The sequence below is a fragment of the Rosa chinensis genome, chromosome 2, assembly GCF_002994745.2.
Source record: "Rosa chinensis cultivar Old Blush chromosome 2, RchiOBHm-V2, whole genome shotgun sequence".
Lineage (NCBI taxonomy): Eukaryota > Viridiplantae > Streptophyta > Magnoliopsida > Rosales > Rosaceae > Rosa > Rosa chinensis.
Genome location: NC_037089.1, coordinates 13,558,110 through 13,577,434, shown reverse-complemented (window position 1 = coordinate 13,577,434; position 19,325 = coordinate 13,558,110). Strand labels below are relative to the sequence as shown.

Below are 19,325 nucleotides of genomic sequence, written 5' to 3'. Positions count from 1 at the left end.
TACTAGCCAGAGCAGCTGCCATTCACATAACTTATACATAGGAACCCAAAACTTGCTCCAAATGTGTAAAGTATGAGGCATGTCATAGCAAAATCAAATCAAACTAATATTTCAGTAACCACATATATAGATATATTCCTGTTGTCTCACACTGAAACTAGGCTCTTCACATAATTAACTGCTTTACAATACTTGTAAAACCTAAGGGACAAGTGAATCTGACGGCTGAGAATAAATGCACAGTTTTAAATTGTTATAATTTCTGCTTTTATATTTAATACATGTGGTTGAGATTCACTTGTCCCTCACAGTCTCTTAAAACTGTCTCTTAGGTGAGCAAGCCTGTACTTGTAATCTATTTTATGTTTTGGAAGCTTAGAGTTGTATAGAAAAATGTCTTCACCTCGTCTGCTTGATTTTCTCTCTTAAAAAGAAGTTCTTCATTCCAATCCAAAGCATTATCCTCGCCTCATGATTCATCACGCAAAGCTCAGTAAACCCATAGTTTTCATAGTTTGGTTCACGATGTGCTAGAAATGCAAGTGAATATCTCCACGAAAAGAATGTCATTCCCCATGCTTGAGCTCTTGGTAATGGTATCAGATCGAAGACCTCATTGCACAAATCAAATGACAAAACAAGAGAAGACGAACCATCTCTTGTCCACACCTGCGTAATCAGGGAACGAATTCCGTGATGTTCAAATCCGCGTGATGGAAAGTTTTTGACATTTCTCTAAGAATATGAACTTCATGTTAATAACGTCATGACTTGGTTTGATGATCACCAATTTGTAATCACTAGTTTCCTGAATGAACTCAAAACTTATCACAGAAGGTTCTATCATAGGTTCAGGAAGACGCCTGTGTGTGTGTGTGTATATATATAATCTTGCTCTATTAAGGATATCCTTAACTTAGCTTATGGTACGGATTTCTATATTTTGACAACTTTTCGATCACATATTCACATTTTAACCGTTCAGTTTTTAAGTTCTAATGTATATATCATCTATGCAAATTTTCAGCCATGTTAGACAGATTCAGTTCGTTCATTGATTTAATCGAGTTCGATACCTTAACGATCATCAATTTGGCTGAAAATTTGCATAAGTGATCTATACAGTAAGACCTAAAAATTGAATGGTTAAGATGTGAATATGTGATCAAAATAAGGAAATCTATTCCTTAGCTAAGGACCGGACCTCCTTAGCAGAGCAAGCCCGTATATATATATATATATATATATATATATATATATATATATTTTTGGTTGGGTTTTCAAACTATCATATTTCTTGATGGCGACTTATAATCAAATAAACGAAGACAAACTAGACCTTTGCTAGATCCCACAATATCCACACAAGAATTCCACAGCCAGCTTGTAGATTTTAAGAAAGATAAATCCTAAAACAATTTTTTCATCTCGAATCAATGAGATTACAAATTTAGAATATTATAACCTGTTGTTGTACGATCACAATTCCTACTTCTCTCGAGGACAAGTAAAGATTGTGTAGAAAAACACAAACTGATGGTGCAATTTTCTTTGTATTGAATTGTGTTATACCTTTACATGAATGAGTATGTATATAGACCAAGGAAAAAGAAGGAAGACTAAGAGGATTCACACTATAAAGGCTGTGTTTGTTTCGCAGAATCTGGGTATTGGGAAAGGAAAGTGTTTCCTTTCTTGTGTTTTCCTTTGTTTGGGATGGCCAAGGAAAGGAAAATGATTCCCAAAGGAAAGGAAAAAGAGGATGAAACTAGTTCCCCCACACCCACCTCAGGAAACTGGTTCCCCCCCACGGCCTCACCCACTTGCAAAATTATATAACTAAATTGTTCCTGCTCAAAATCATTATTTGCTAATATAACCAACTGTACTTGTTGTTTGTATGATTTTTGCACTGTCCCTGTAATGGAAACTAAAATGTGTATTCTACTACATTCCTAGTCTTTCCAAACACTTGAAAAGAAAATTGCTGGGAATTGCAATTTCTCATGCCTATGGAAAGAGCAAGGAATTGATTTCCTTTCCTTTTCTTTCTGCGAACCAAACGCGGCCTAAAGGAAAGAGAAAGAAGACTAAGAGGATTCACACTATTTGAATCCTACCTAAACTGATTACAATAGAAGAAAGTCAATAAGAAAGGACACCATCCTTTAGACTTAATTGAATGAGAAAGAACTATTTGTACCATGTTGTAGCAGCACCACCACCATGCTTGCTTTGCAATAATAGAGGACTCACCACATGCACAAGTGTAAATTACAAGTTAACCATATCTTCACCAAATCACCAAATCTTCAATAGACTGCACAAGTACTCTTGAGAGAATTTGTTCTACAAGTAGTCTTGAGAGATTTTGTACTAGAAAATCTTGAGATAAAGAATTGCTTACCTTCACTTTTTTTTGGTTGGCAATGCTTACTGTTGATCTTGTTCCGATTCCCATTTTTTCAAGACGCTTGAGAGCCTATGAAATTGTGTTGCGTTTGAAGGGGGCCGAGGGTTTACGATTTATGTGTGTTAATTAACTAGGATTTTTTCAAAGTGGGCTATTTGAGAGAGTGATTAGGCTGTGTAACGTACTCAAGAGTCAAGAAAAGCCTGGAGCATTAACAAGCTATACTAGGGTTGTGTTTCTTGGAGAATCAGTACATGGATGCTTCCAAGAAACATAAATTTAAATACTAATTACATAATTCAAGCTAGATAATTTTTTATTTTTTTTAGAAAGGGGACGAGAGAGAATATACTCTCCAACCCCAATTTATTAAAAAGAAGTAGACAAGAGTTGCAACCAAAAAAAGAGACCAAAAAAGAGAAGAGGCTTTGTCTCTCTCTCTCTCTCTCAAACCCTAAAGGCTGGTTTTTGTTCTGGGCAATCATCCTCGTACGGAGGCTCTTGGGAGCACTGGCTGGCCTTTGGCCTCGCCGTCATCACGAGGTTGGCTGCCGGACGGGTATTGAATGGACTATTGCTCATGGGATGGCATCTGATGGGGTTTTGCTCGAGTCTTGTGGATGGTCCGGCTGGGAAGGAGGTAGAAATGGTGGTTGTGCTAGCAGATCTAGCGATTGATACTCCCAAAATAGACGCTCAACTTAACCCTGCAAGATGTAGTCGTTAGCAATATAGAGTAAGCAGGGATCGTTCAAGCTGGGGATTGAGGGTAACTTTATAAATTCACACAAAAGAAAAAAAAACAAAACTAACTAAAGCACAAAACAAATAACAAAACTAAGAAAAAGAAAAACGTCAAAGAGGGAAAAAGATGGCAGGACAAGATGGGGATAGAAGGGTGCGTTACAATCCTAAGTTGAAACAGATTTTGGGTTTTTATGTTCCTACGAAAATAAAAGGAAAACAAGAAAGCAAAAACGATTTTAGAGTTTGAAAAACAATATGGAGAAGACGTTAGAGACTCGGAAATCCACCACCAATTACTTTCGAACAATGTTAAGTTAACCTAGTTTCAATTACTATGGTGTGAACAGAAATCAACCAAGAAACAAGTCGGAGCAGATCATGTCCCTTATTAATGTTTCCCTAATTACTTAGTCTACGTGAACGCACAATAGCTAAGCCTATCAAACATGCAATCAAGGTATAGAACGCTATCCTATCAACAACACATATAGTGTCAACATATTTGAAGCATTAAGATCTCATGGAAACGATTGATTATAGAGTTGCAGTCTAGTGTGGAACGCCTACCTAGCATGCTCTTCTAGTTGTTTAAAACATCAACTTTTGTTCAAAGCCTTGCATACTTGTGGATTAGAAAACAAGACGATTAGGTGAATTATTTTCTAAACCTAGCTCCAATTACATGCATAAATCCTATGTTCGCGACCATAAAACCTACACACATAAAAGTTTTCAATCAATCAGAGATAAACAACCAATCCATACCAAAGATCAAGAAAATAGATTTAAACAAACATATGTTCTACATAATTGGGGCTTCAAACCTTGCCCCTAACAAAAAGATAGTTAGTTACACATTGTTTTAAAAACCAAAATAAAACAAATAGAGAAGAAGAAAAAGATGATGGCGGATGAATGAGAAAGAGATATAGAAGAGAAGGTGAAAGGCGTGGTCCTCTTCAACGTGTGCAGAAGCTCAATATATATAGGAGAAGTTCAGCCCTAGTTTCCTTCTTCAACAATGCTTTGAAAACCTCCCCTAGTTGCTTAAGGATTACTCTACTTGGTGCATAATTAAATGATTTTCAAGCCTTAATAATCTTCCCAAAATCTTGATGAATCATTCTAGGACTCTCCTTCATATTTTCAGCAGCAATAACCTTCCAAAAATGCCCTCGAAATCCGTCCAAAGAAGAATTCTGCAAAACCGTCCTGTTTTGACTAGGATTCAATTTCTGACTCTGAAACTTCCTTCTTGAACAAGGAACGACTTCGTCTTGACAAGTTTCTGGATGGTTCTTGACTCCCACGTGCTCTATGACATCATATAATCTAGAATGATCAATAACCTTCTGGAAAAACTCCAAGAAAATAGCCGGAAAAGATCTCCCAAAAAGCTTCGTGAAAAGCTGACAGTTTCTGCCTTATCGGGAAGCCTACTTTGCCTTTGATTTCCTACTGCCTCGTTGATAATTATGACTTGTTATTTAGCTGTAGTTGAAGTATAACATCATGTCTTCAAGGATCGCAGGCCCTTTATGAAAAGGTGCATCTGGAAGAATGCAAGAATCTCTCCTCAAAATCGTTCCCAAAAAGCTGATTCTGAAACTGCAGTTTTCTGCTTTGCAGCAACTGTTTTGCACAATGAATTCCGTGGACTTTCCTTGTAATTTCTGGCAAAATGGTTGATCAAACTTGGTCCTCTGCATCAGTACTTCATGATCTATGGCTCCATTTCTCCCTTTCAGCTCCTATTTCTCTTGAATCACTCCACGAACTACCTAAAAAGAAAACGAAGTTAAAACTGACTTTTTAAAGGAAATAGCTAAGAAAAGTATAAAGGTTTCACATTATATTTATCGCATTTTATGCTCCTATCAGCGATCGAACCCTGATGGCGGTGTCATTGGCTGTTTGGCGGTGGCTCGGGGTTTGGTTTCTCCTAGGCGATGTGGCTCAAAGCGACATGGCTTGTGCAGGTTTGGGTTGTTGACGGTATGCTTGTGGCGGTTCGGATTGAGTGGTGCATGTCGTGGTGGCCTGTTCTGTGGGGTTTTGGGTCGCAGGAGGTGGATCTTGGGGCACAGATCGGAACGGTGCTGGTCGTGGCGGCGTACGGCGGACGGAGCTTGGTTGGCTGGTCTGTGCAACGGGGATGGAGTTTGGCTGGTAGGTGGACTGGACCGAACCAGGCTATTGGGCCTTAGGTGGACCTTTGCTGATGGCATCCTATTTGGGCTTTGAGTTTATGGGCTGGGGCTTGACCCTGGTCTCTCAATTGGGCTAGGGTTTAGGCCCTTGGCCCAACTCTATGTTTTTAGCTTTTTTGTCTAATTACACTAAGTTCCCTTGTATTAGGAACCTAACAACCCTATGTGGTAGGGGCCTATATTCTATGTCTCCATTTTATCCATAGTTTATAGGCTCACTTTAAGTGAGCGGTTAGTTCAAATATAGGTGGTCTATTTCTATGTATCACAGTAGTTTTGCTAGAACTTCTTGATCTATCTAGTTGAAGGCAGTAGAAGGATATGTAATGGCCATTTTGCCATGTGTCAATGAAATACACATTCCCTTCAAAAAAAAAAAAAAAAAAAGTTGCAACCAAAAGAGGAAGAACAAGACCTCCCTCCCAAACAATCAAAAAAACATTAGAAGCAATACAAGCAATTCTATATTCAAAAATTTGGGAGACCACACTACTACAAAAATTGAATCAGACGACACATTACAGTTTTCTGCCGTCTGATTGATTTTTTTTTTTTAGACGTCGTTTTTGTAAAACCTGTCGTCTGATATGAAATTATGAATCAAATTCAGACAACGTTTCAGGACAGAACTGTTGTATGACCCTAAAAAAATTGAGCGGCAACTTTCCCACCATGTCAGTGGTGCCAAATCCCATTTCAAAGTCCAAAATTTTGCCCAACAGGTGCTAATCATACAACGAGAAACAATAAAACTGTGGTATGATTTATACGATTGACAGAAAGGAGGGAGATTTCCCACCATGATGTTTCCTCCAGCTCCCCAAAGAGGGAAGCCAAATTAATAGGAGACTAATCCCAAATTTAGATGGCTGCATTCATACCACACTCTTAGATAAATCTGTTGTGTGAGTCCTTGTCTAAATTGATAGGGTCTCATCACAAACCCAGTTGAAACCCTATACTTAAGCAAAAAAAAGAACTAAAGTAACTAGACTGACACAAATACCGAAACCTTCTCTCTCTCTCTCTCTCTCGACAGACCCGATCGAAACAGGCCAAAGCCCTTTCACGACTCGCTTCACTCTCAACAGACGACCCAAAACCAAAACCCTAGCTAGCTCACTCTCTCGCCAAAATGTCACTCTCCCAAACCAATCTCATCTCTCCGAGTGCGATGGTAGACTGCGAACGGGATTGAGACGTTGAACTGAGATCGATTTTATTCAGCTCGACCCGATTCCCTTGGAGCGAAGCTGTTGGAGAAATCTGGTAAGACTCAGAACTCGGAGCTGGCTAAGCCAGCCGAGCGTGTTGGTGAAGCGAATACACATATGCAAGACCGAATTGTTCGCACACCTCCATTTTTTTCCCACATTGGATGCGATTTCAAGTATTAAAACTTTCTTTCTGTTGATTCTCTCTGATTCTGTAAATGAGTTTTGATTATTATGTCCTGTTTTCCGTTGGGTTCTCTCAAGTTCTGATCTTTTTCTTGTAATTATCATGGGGTCAACTGCGCCTAGTGTTTTATCATGAGGACCCAAATTTGTGGATGGGTTTCTGGGTTTGTTTCTTCATGTTCTTTGTTTGGTTGTTGGGGATTAGGAAAGGGTATTCTTCATTCTGTTGTTTGTGTGTTGTGGTGGGGTTTGATAAGTGATGGAAAAGGTAAAGCCAACCCAAGACACATGTAGTTCATCTTTAGGTCTCGTTTTGATCTCCTATTTGAAATTCTAACTAAGATACTTTATTGTTGTTCTATTTGTAGATTTTCTCAGATGCAGCAAGAGTTGGAGGCCCAGAAAGACCACTCCTTTTCTTGATTTTAGAGAGAGGGAGAGGGAGGCAGAGACACAACCCAGAAAGATTCTTCATTTCTTATGAATTGGGTAGTCTAAAGCTTTGGCCTTTAGGCTTTTGCGTAGTCTAAAGCTCTGGCCTTTAGGCTTTTTTTTTTTTTGGGGGGGGGGGGGTGTTATTAATTGGTTTTGGCTTTCTGGGTTTTTTTGGGGTTATGAAGAAAAAAATGGGTAGGGGGAAGATTGAGAACACCAACAGCAGACAAGTCACATTCTCAAAGGCGTGCTGGATTACTCAAGAAAGCTTAGGAATTGGCTATTCTCTGCGATGCTGCGGTTGTTGTCATCGTCTTCTCTAACACTGGCAAGCTTTTTGAGTTTTCCAGTGCTGGGTAAATTTTTCTACTTTTTTTTAATTTTGGGCTAAGTTTTCTGAATTTTTGAGGTTCATGCATGTGTTTCTGATCATGTTTACTCTATTTATTATAATTTTCCTTTTGTCTTTGGTTGAAATTATCTGGGGCTTTGATTTAAATTTTTCAATGTCTGCATCACATCTATAATTTGTTTATATTTTATTGTTTTTATTCTATTAGATGGACTAGTGGGTGCTTCTGTTTCCCTTGTTTTCTTTTGGGTTCGTGTGAATGTCAATCCCTACATTGTTGCTCAATAGTTGTTTAGTACTAATAGTTGTTGAGTTTGGGGGTTTTCCTCTGTGGGTAGTGATGATTAATGAGCAATTTGAAGCTATGTATTCTGCAAAACAATGTGTTATTTGTGACAAGTTGGATGCGAGTCCAGAATTGAAATCTGGTCACCTTGTTGTTGTTAAATCAATGGCTACCTCTTTTCTATCTTAATTGAGTCTGAAGTGGACCTTGGTAAGCTAATGTTGATGCGTATCTGTAAAAGGTTTTGTTTACTCTGGAAGGTACTGTTTTCCATTACTGGTAATCTGGTCACTCTAGCGTTGAAACCTATAGCAGAAAAATAATATACTCTACTAGACTTTAAAGGAGATTTTTGTTTCGTGAGAACTCCCTTGTTTGGTTGTTCCTCGTTTGTGCCTTTGGTGAAGTTGGACATGGGTTGATTTTGAGGATTCTTACATGACTTTAAGTCTTCGCTTTATGCTGATGCAATGCCGGTCTGGCTGGTTCTTGTATTTTATATCCAGGCTGTGAATTTTGTTGTTGAGCTCTCTAATGACCTATTAACCAAGTCTCAAATCTCTGCTAACCTATTCACCTTGCGTAAATAAGTCTACAATCTCGGTTTGACTGTCTTGACTTGTGTGTAGCCACCTGTTATAGAAGATCAATTAGCACTTGAGTGAGAGTTCATATGTCCTTAGTCCTCACTGATATTACAATATTTGAATATCCCTACTCTCTTAAGCTATTAGTCTTTCTCTGAAGATGCTGTCTCCTCTTTAGGTAAAGGTGCTTTCTCCAGTCCCCAGTCTTTATGGGACATTTCATTGGCAACCATACTTTCTTTTCTCCAAGGATTAGTGAAACAAAGTAATGTCTTTAGTTAATTAGTTGGTTCCATTGGTATCTTTCTACCATATATTTTCGGTTAGAGCATCTCTTGTATGATTGCATTAAGCTTGAGACGAAGCATTAATTCGGTTGCCGATCTAATACTGATTTCATATATAATAACTTAGAAATGATGCTGCAATGCAAGTGCTATAGCCACATGAAATTAATTGTACCCTGTTTTATACAAATTATAGCTGCTGATGTTTATCTGTACCAATTTTTTACAGTATGAAGTGAACTATTGCAAGATACAGCAAGTGTTATGAGTCTTCAGAGACCGCTCTGGTAGAATCAAGGGCAGAGGTATTCTTCCATAAAATGTAACTTGATAATTTATCTTGTACCTCACAAACTTTAAACATAATTTTGTTAATCAGTTGCCATATGTTTGCTGTTCTTGTTGTTAATTGTTCTTCTCCTGCTTGCATATTGGTGTTAATTGTATGGAAATTGAGAATCCAGTATAGATGTTAAGGCAAAAGGTCATATGTTCCAATTGTTCTGTTTTCCCAGGGGTTTGATTCTGTTGTAATTGAGGTAAATGAAGTACCTATGTGTTTCCAGAAATTATTTGGACCTTCCTGGATAGAGTTGGGACTGCAAATAATTAACATTAGTTCTGGAGTCTTAGTCTTAACAAAAACATTTTACTTTTAGCCATCAAAGGTAACTACTTAATATACTATATATGGAAGGTTTTAAGAATTGTTCCGCTGCTAGAAATGACTTTATTTAGGCTTTATAAGAAGTAGCTACACTCATTGCATCAGATTTAATACACAAACACTGAAAGAAAATAGCTTGTACTTTTTTTTTTTTTTTTGAATTGGCTAGTGAAAACTTTAGTAACCTAGAAGGCTGAACTGCTGAAGTCAATACCCTGTTTTCCAGTGGTTGGACAATGTAGTTATGTACCATATTCAAAAAAGACTATTAACATGCATACCATTTAATTTATAACATTTTGTTTTGCATGATTGTTGTAGACCGGACTTGAGTCTGCGCAGTCTATAGGTATTTTAATGTATCCTTGAGGCTTTTATCTGTTTGCATACTCTATGCTCTATATATGTGCTATGTGCTTCTTCTCTAACATTTCTTTCATTGTTATTTTCAAACTATTACAGTGGGCTAGGAGAGCCAACCATGTTTATGGTCAAGTGAAAATTGATGAAGTGCGTAATGAGCTCGCAAGTTATGTGTTGAAGAAATAGGCTAGAAATGTGTTTTTGTGCTCCAAAGTGAATTTAAAAGTACATTTCTTCACTTATTTTGCTAGTGGAGTAGTATAGATGTGCTCCATATTTTGGTGTTGGAGTAGTATAGTGCTCCTTTTTGGCAATATTGTCTAATACGTTTCAGTACAATTATGTGGATTATAACAATATTAGATATATATTGGTAATTACTGTTCATATGGTGATTTTTGATTTCATTTTCTGTTGTACGTACACAATGTTCACAACAGCCATACAATAAAAACTGTTGTGTGAGAGTAATATAGATCACAGATGTAATCAATGTTTTAGTTGTGTGAATAACAGTCACACAACAGTTTTAACAAAAAAAATGACTTCTGAATCACCATCACACAACGGGTTCTTCAGTTGCCCGTTGTCTGAGTGACGCTCACACGACAGTTAATGATGTCGACAAGCTATCGACAGTCTGTCGACATGCTGTCGACATGGATGCCGAGTTCTTCAGACGACAGTTCTCTAAATCATGTTTCATCAGACGGCAGCGAGATATACGACAGTCAGCTCCGCATCAGACGACAGTTTTTAGCCGTCGTCTGACTCAATTTTTGTAGTAGTGCCAAGTTAATCTTGCCGATAATATTGATAGACAGAAGGAGATGGATCATCCCACCATGTCATGCCAGTCAAAGACAAACCAATATTAACAAGAGTATTAGCCACTTGATTTCCCTTCCTAAAAATATGAGACGACTGAAAATGCATCTATGAAAGGTGCAAGCAATTACCCTAAGCAACACGTAAACGCCAAGGAACAAGGTGAGGATTACGGAGATAATGAAGAACAAGGGTTGAGTCCACCTCAAGCCATATATGCTTTCATTCTCTAACCCACGCTAGCTCAATATATAGCTTCAATTACAACCATGACTTCTGCCTCAATGGAGCTAGGAATATCAATATTAGAAGCAAAGGCACCAAGAAAAGAACCACAAAAATCTCAAAAAACACCCTCATAACCAGCTCCACCTGAGACATGCATGTTGCTACGCACCATCAATATTAATCTTCATCCACCCAAGAATTTGAGGGTGCCAATTAACCTCAATAGTACGCAGAGCTCTACGTGGGCGACATGAAACTCCATAATCCTTCAAGATCCGAAGCTCCTCCAAAGACTTAAACATGCATCCTGTAGCCAATCTACTAGAAGCTTGTAGAAGCTTGTATGTGGCCCAAAATAAGCCTATGTAAAGCATCTATACCAATGAAACTACCTTCATTCTTCATTTTGTTTCTTGCCTACCAAATAAACCATAGTGTAGTAGTGAAGCAAAGTAGCCAAAGTTCCCTAAGTTGTTGGCTACGACCAGCCACAGCCAAAGCCAAAGAATAATAAGTCCATAATAGATAATGGCATATTATCCAACTCAAACCAAGTTAGCCAGCCTCCCCACAACGAATATGCATAAGAGCAAGAAAAAAAATATATGAAACAATGATTCACCATCCAACCCACAAAGGACACAACGAGATGCCAAGGCAATTCCATGCCGTTGTAATACATCTTCTGACAACACCTTACCACATAGCACCTTCCATGAATGAAGAGAGATACGAGGAGTAAAGTATTTTGACCATATAAGCTTACCCCAATTTGCCTGAGGAAGATGTGGATGAAGAAAATGAAAAGCCTCCTCCACAGTTAACTCACCTGATGCGGAAGGAACTCAAATCAATTTGTCTGGCATATCAGGGGACGTAGCAACAAGAACATTACTAATTAAATCACTGAGGTCTGGATAATGGAGGGGAAATTCCAAGCTCCATTATGAAGATATTCAGCCACCAACCCATCCATGAGAGCAGCCAAGCCTACATTATTATTCCAAAAAAAATAAAGAAGTGGCCTACCCATGAAATTATCTCGCCATGCCAGAACAACACTGGTCTCCCACAACCAATGAGCCACCTAGAATTTTTCTGAACCTGAACCCAAAATCTCCTCACCCCTGGCCAAATAGAAGAGCTTGCATATGAGCGACGCAAGACTCCATTATGCCAAAAAGGAGCTCGGAGAAAAGAGCTACCAACTGAAGAAGAGGAGAAGACTTCCCAGCTGCGCTTGAGAAGGAGATATTGATTTTGGAGAATAATTCAAGCTAGGTAATTAAACTAAAGTACCATTATACTGCAATACCACAACTTCTTGATCTCTGTTGTTTTAGATTGAAACTAGGCTCTCCACATAATTGAATGAGCTAAGGCAAACGTATTTTATTCCATGTTTTGGAATAACGGGAAGCTTTCTCACCTTTTGGCTCATAGGATCATATAAAAATAGGTCATCACCATCTTCATTTTTTTCACTATACCACAAAGTTAATCAGACAACTGTCGAACGACTGTTGTCTGAATGAAAAACCTGCTGTTGTCTAGTAGCCTGATGTCTGATTGACCTCATTCAGACAACTGTCGATAAACAGTTGTCTGTTGCTCGGTCACACAACACGTATAAGCAAAATTTTGTTGTCTGAATTTATCCAAAATCTAATGCGTGTTGACTTAGACAACTGCTTGTTATTTTGGTGTTGTGTGAAATTATTTTAGGACAACTATTTTCTAAATGTTGTGTTGTGTCTGATGAATCTCCAACAACAAAAATACGTGAATGCTGTTGTCTGAAATGAATCTCAGACTACAGATATTTTTTTCCCCTGTTGTCTGAAATGTATTTAAGATAACAGATTGCGAGATGTAACTGTTGTCTGAAAGCATATGAGATAACAATGTGCCGAAAGCATCTGTTGTCTTGAATGAACCCCAGACAACACGTAATTTTTGTTTCTGTTGTCTGAAGTTCATTTAAGATAACATGTTGTTGGATGATAATGTTGTCTGAAATTCCATTAAGATAACAATGTGTTGGATGCATGTGTTGTCTTGAATGAAACTCAGACATCAGTGATAGTTTGGTTATGTCGTTGCAAGGAATTGCACACAATGTCTCCTTTATTAAAACTGTTGTCTGAATGTTCCTCAGACAATAGATATTATGTGTTCGTAAATTTATGTGTTGTCTGATGATATTGCACTACCACAGTTAATAGCCTTATATATGTTGTTTGAATTGAATAAGCACAACTGATTTCTGGAAATAGGCAAATATGAAATACAAATTAGTTCAAATGTCATTTACTAGCACATCATTGTCATACATTGCCAAAACACACCGAAACTACAAATAGGGTACCCAATTGTATGAAGTATTTCTTACATATCAATTCAAAGTACTAGCTATTTCTTACATATCAATTCAAAGTACTAGCTATTCATGTCCAACCAAAACGTAACCACAAACTTTGAAGAAGCTGAAATCCCTAAACTGAACTAATTCTCTAACTCTCTGTACTGTTTCCTTGAAATAAGAGAGAGCAAATTTCAGTCTTGAGAAACCAAGTATAGTAAGGTATAATAAATTTTCATTCAGATATGCATTGAAGAACCAGATGCATTCTTGAAAGAAAAGTAACTAACAACTGAAAACCAGATATACTGTTACCTTCTTAATTGGAGCAAGCTCCAAAAGTTCTTTTAGTGAAGATACCATCCCTTGGACACTGAGCTTGGGTATAGCCAAGCCAAAGTCGAGGTAGACCTGTATGTGAAAACGCTTATCATCCTCAATGACCTGCCAGTTTACATTCAATGCCCAAAAGACTACTTTAATTCAACGAAACTACAAATATCACCTGGGGATAAACAGAGGCTAGATATGATGCTTCCTTCGAAAACGGGTAGGATGCATGTAAAAGAACAATGCGACTTTTAGAAAATCTCTTGGCCTCAAGCACAGCCCGGAGATGAAGGGGATTAGATAGCCTCAAGTCCAAATCTTTGTCGCCAAAACTAGTTACAGGTCAAAAGTGTCAATCAATTATATCCAAAGAACATACAACTTTGAACAATCACAGAAGCATACAACTCACCTATAAACTTTTGCATCCTAGTTGAAAATAGGTTGTAGAATTAGTACTAGTACTTAGAATTATAAAATTTGGTTCGCAACTCCTAAAAATGGATAAGCCTGTGAATCTATTTCCTTCACATTTCATTTCAGCATTAGTGTTTTTCTAAAATTGACCAAGTTTCTTACATGAAAGAAGTAATCAACTAACAAGAGAAGTATTCCTTCAAATAAACAAAAAAAAAATCCAGATTTCCTATAAACAAAAAATCCAGATTTCCAGTATTCCTTCAAATAAACAAAATTACTTCCTATAAACAGATTTTATCATCGCATACCTGCATCAGTGTGCATGAAATGCCGTACTCTTTCAAACACGACTCCAAAATCTGCCAAATTTCTTTACACATGGTTTCTGCACAAGACACTAAAAAGGCTCATAAGTGACAAAGAACGTGTTCTACTTCAATTACAAAAATCTCAAATAAACAAGCTCACATGGAAAGTGAAAGAAAGAAACAATTATAGGACACGGAAACAGATTATAGGACACCAACTAATAGAAATTATAGCTGAGTGAGCTTTAGCATATCAGCAAATATACAGACATTGTAACCATCAGCAAATATACAGACATTGATAATGGCCCAAATACTTTGTTGAAACTGAAAGATTTCCGCCCCTCTTTGCCATATTTTGAAGGGGTGACAATTGTAATTTTTCCATCATCTATTTGATCAAAAGTATTGGAACGATTTGTTTGCCCAGGCAACAGAGGACGCACTCGGCAGTACACCCTTATATTTCCTAATTAAACAAAATTAATGACTATTAAATTTGTAGAAAACATATAGGGATTGATTTACATAGGAGGACCAGAAACTTACCTTTCAGATCCTGCACCAGATTGTATAACTTGCGATTTTCTTCAAGAACTTTCTGGTATCCTGATGCTGCATGAGCCAAACCATGCAGGTGCATACCTACATTGCGAAACTAATTATGGACCTCATTAAGAATTTGGAAAGAAAAAGAATAAAACCGATTTTAGTTTAAATATATTACCTAGTCTGTTGAAATCCTCCTGGTACTTCATTTGTAGAAACTTCATTCCTGCTTTTGTATCATATAGATTATGTTTCAATTCCTACAGGATATTAGCACCAATTTCACCAGTACTTCTTTAGGACAGATTGCAGTATTGGAGTAGCTATTATGATACAACTGCAGTTTACCTGAATATTTTTCTTTTGTTGTTCAACCAACATTTTATGTCTCACAAACTGGCCTTTTGATCCCTCTTGATGGTCATATGTTTTATTGCAACAATCATCCTTCTTTATTTGAGTCGCAGCTTTCTCTTCATTCTAAATCATCTATCAGTAAAAGAAAATGTCACCAATTGCAAAATCAATCGAAGTTACACAAAATGCTATCCCATTGAATCAAGTTTTTTGCATTTTCACAACAGTATGTGAATGAGAATCTAAATGCATGCAGACATACCTTGATATCATCAGAACCATGTTCAGAAAGAGATGGAGACTCAGAGTCAGGGCCAGGGCTATCTTTGGAAGGTGCTTTTACCTGCCATTATCAAACAGAGTAAATCATCCATGGAAGCTTGATAGTAACCTAGTAATTAATAGTGAAACTGCACATATATTTCATCTTCCTAAAGACAATGAGACAAAACAATAGAAGTTCAAAACTGGTCGGGAAGCAGGATCCAAGTATAACCAGGGTAGAACTTAGTCACCCGACATATATCATGTACACTAAGGAGGCAATGAGCTCTCAGAAAGAAAAAGAAGAAGAAAAATAGCACATGAAAAAGTAAGCCATTGTTCGAGGACAGGCAGCTACTTACCAGTTCAGTTTGGCTTGCTAGCCGATGCTGAAACTCCTCCATTACTTTACTCAGCATAGATTCCACAATCTGTCAAAAGCAACAGAAAATGTTTCCCTGAGTAAAACAGAATGCTCAGGAAAAATAGGAAACGTAGTAATATGAGCAACAATGTTATCCTTAGAGTAACAAATGTGGTAATCCACTAAATGATCAAAATATATCGGAAGGGATCGGAATGCTGATTTTTCTGAATAACAGGAAGTAACCTTAAGTATCTCCACAGTTACTTTCATGACAAAAATTGGATTTAATTTCCTTCCACATCAGTATAATTTATTAAGATACTTACAAATGGAATTTCTTCCTGTTTTTTGTCCAAAAGAACTTCACGTACTAGCATGTGTAAGGAATGAGAAGAATTCTGAAAGTTAGAAGACAAAACAATTAAACTCTATTATCTGATGAATGTAAAAGAAAATTTAAGAAACAGAAAATCTCACTAACTGCTTCATTGGGATCTTCACTGGAGAAACTATCTTGCGACCTTTCACTCCATGATAAGGTCCTTGTAAAAGAACTCATGAATGGTTCAGAATTTTTTCGCAGAAAGGGTTCCCCAAAAAATCCTTTCATTGCATCAGCTCTGAGGTCAAGCATCAGCCATGGGTACTTCTTCCAAATCCTTTTAATTCTAAAAAGCACATCTCACCATGCCCAGATCTGGAATCTCACCATCAAAAACTCAATCAATAAGAAACAAGAGTATCAGAAAACCCAATCAATACACCCAATTATATCAATAAACCCAATGGAAACCCATTGAAAAAAAAGGAGAATTGAACTGAATCTGAATCTGAAAGAGAAGAAGAACTTACAAGGGAAGAGAGAAAGAACGAGAGGGGGAGTCGCGACCCAGGGAGACTGAAGGAGAGAGTACTCGTGGTGGAGAGACTGATGGCACGGGTGATAGAGAGAGACGCGGTCGCTGACAGTATATCGACTGAGTGTGAGTGCGAGGCTGAGAGGCTTGATGAGGGTGAGAGCAATGGTGAGTGAGACTGAGAGAGCGAGGCTGAGAGCGATTTGGGAGGGGAAGTAACCTAATGTTTTTTAGCTAAGGGAGGGAACGTGGGTTTTTCAGATAGGTTTTGAGTGGGAAAAATAAATGTAAATTAATTTTTTATTTGTTTTTCGGTTGTTCAGACAACAGATCTCCTTGTTAGTGTTGTCTGAAATTTCTCAAATGTACCAAATGGCGATGTGTTGGCTGAGTAGAGATGAAATGACTGGTTTAAAAAATATGTCGTCTGACTAACTCAGACGACAGCAAAAACTCATGTGTTGTGTGATGAGTGTCGTGTGATTAACTTATTCTTGTAGTGTTTTCGTGAAAAGAAATTTATCCTTCCAAGCTCTTGAACATCCATCCAGGATTCAAATGTGAATTGTTTTGTCCAAGGCATTCTAGTAGCAGAAGACTGATCCTCGTGATTCATCACCCAAACCTTATCATTCCTTCCACGACGTCCTAGCAATGCCAGTGAATTTTTCCATGAAATGATTTTAAAAAAAAAAATCTCTGGCAATGATATTAGATTGAGAACCTCGTCCCGCAAATCGAATGACAGAAGAAAACAGAATGAACCACCAGTGATGACTGAGAACTCCTTCATATACAGCACCCATTCAAGGTAACCCAACTACTTATTCCAAGACAACAAACTCCAGTACTAAATGAAAAGGTTTTGACTTCTCTATAAGAATCTGCACTTCTGGTGAAGACTTGGGCTTTAAAAACAACCTTGCACTATGCCAAAAACTGCATCACACTACACTTTTTAGACAACGAAAAAAAAAATTCCTTTGTGTGATCACTGAAACTGCTTCACACAACAGGTTTAATGAGATTGGCGTTGTATAAGGAGGTCGTACATCAATTTTTTTGGGTCCAAGATTATTGTACAACAGTTTTAAGAATTTGTCTGTTGTCTGAATGTAAAAAAAAATTCCCCCTCACCTTGCTCAAATTTGGGTCGAAATTTTGACTCACCTTGCACAACAGTATTGTTGTATATGTTGTATGAGAGTAAGTTGCAAAATAATATACAACGCATTTTTTTGTTTCCGTTGTGCAAGTTTGGAAGAAAATCACATGTACCCTAAAATGTGAGTGAGTAGCCCCAAAAAGGCCAATATTTGAGTGAAATGCTGGTACACAATTTAAGCTCCTACAACGGAATGGCTTATTTGTGTTGTCTGAATGAGAAATGTATGTCCCTAACGTCAAAACTGCTTCTTTGATTGCACATAGGCGGGAATTTTCCCTCCTTGCTCCCTTAACTCAAATTTAACATGTACATGATCAGACAACTTAATTTCATACATGCGTTGTGTGAAAAAGTTAAAAAAAAAAAAAATGTCTGCCTTTAGTTAGGGCCTTAGTGACTTTGTCTCCGCACTCGGCTTGCACAAAGTAACTCTGCCTTCAGGCCCCTCTTCTTGTTCGTGTCGATCTCTTAGAAGCCAACCATTTCCTCTCTCTCCTCTCCTCACCTGCAAACCAAAAAGGAAGAAACCCAAAGTTTTGATTCTAAGCAACATCACCACGAAGGTAACTCCCTCTTCGATCTCCTTCTCTAGATTTGGTCTCTTCGCCCCATTCTACCATGTTTTAATTTCCTGATTAGGCTAAAATGCCAGAAACTCGATCTGACCTAAAAGTTTTCGACTAAACTCGCCTCTCTCTCTCTCTCTCTCCTGCAGCCCCGCTCTCCTCTCTCTCTCTCTCTCTGTGTCTCTCTTCGGAACGGCCGCACGACGCCTTTTCTTTCTTTGACTGTGATGCAGTGATGGACTGACAGTGCGCGGTGAGTCTGGGTTTTTGTTTCTCTTAATTTCTGCTTCTGGGTCTTCACTCTTCAATCTATTTATGGCTTCCTCTTAATTTCTGCTTCTGGGTATTCAATTTTCAGTCTTCAAGTCTGGATTTGGCTCGAACTCTATTAGGTGAAGCAGCTTCGATTTCAGTTTTCGACTCAATTTTGGAAACTTCAAGCTTGGTAAGTTGCTGCCATCTTTCTTGCTTCAATTTCTGGGTTCGAATTGCATCTGTTACTTTTGCTATACGCTATATATATGACTGATATGAGATTAAAATTGGATATGTGATCTGTTTTGTCCTTCTGGATTTCCTGGTTCAAATTGCATCTGTCACTTTTTGCCTTTCTGTTTTGACTTTTGACTTGAAAATTTGAAATTGAGTTGCATTTGTAGACTTGTATCTGTTTTGGTAAAGCATTGAATTGTTTGATGTATTGGTTTTGGATCCCATATCGTAGATTTTGAAGATTGTATCTTTAGTTATGTATCAGTTTTGTATCTCTTTTGCGACTGTTGAGGTTGCCACTGCCAGTTTTGGAATATTTGAAAAAAGAGGTAGTGCTCTGTTGTGCTCTGCCAGTTTTTGTTTAGTGAAAATTAATTAAAATGGTTGATGCAGTTAATATAATCACATTTTGCTGTTAATTTGTGATTGAGTATTCAATTCATGTGTGTTGTTATGTTGGAAGAGTGAGTTTTCGGTACTGT

At 37.7% G+C, this 19,325-nt stretch overlaps 1 protein-coding gene across 8 annotated transcripts; it reads right to left on the bottom strand.

Moving 5' to 3' along the window:
- Positions 1 to 13,084: 13,084 nt before the first annotated feature.
- LOC112188977 (kinesin-like protein KIN-14G) lies at positions 13,085 to 16,852 on the bottom strand. 8 transcript variants are annotated; one of them, XR_005805764.1, is made up of 12 exons: positions 16,613 to 16,852; positions 16,242 to 16,457; positions 16,087 to 16,158; positions 15,756 to 15,824; positions 15,392 to 15,472; positions 15,121 to 15,252; positions 14,951 to 15,032; positions 14,773 to 14,868; positions 14,224 to 14,312; positions 13,671 to 13,827; positions 13,481 to 13,576; positions 13,285 to 13,329 (listed from the first exon to the last, which is right to left on the bottom strand). XR_005805764.1 is itself a non-coding variant. In XM_040513832.1 (11 exons), exons 2-11 carry the CDS (start codon positions 16,247 to 16,249, stop codon positions 13,247 to 13,249), a joined length of 852 nt encoding a protein of 283 aa, XP_040369766.1. In that variant the 5' UTR covers positions 16,250 to 16,457; positions 16,613 to 16,852; the 3' UTR covers positions 13,085 to 13,246. The 8 variants fall into 8 exon arrangements, 5 of the variants coding, with proteins under 5 accessions (XP_040369766.1, XP_040369763.1, XP_040369765.1 ...); XR_005805766.1 differs by having other exon boundaries at positions 14,224 to 14,300; XR_005805765.1 differs by having other exon boundaries at positions 13,295 to 13,336.
- Between the last annotated feature and the right edge of the window lie 2,473 nt (positions 16,853 to 19,325).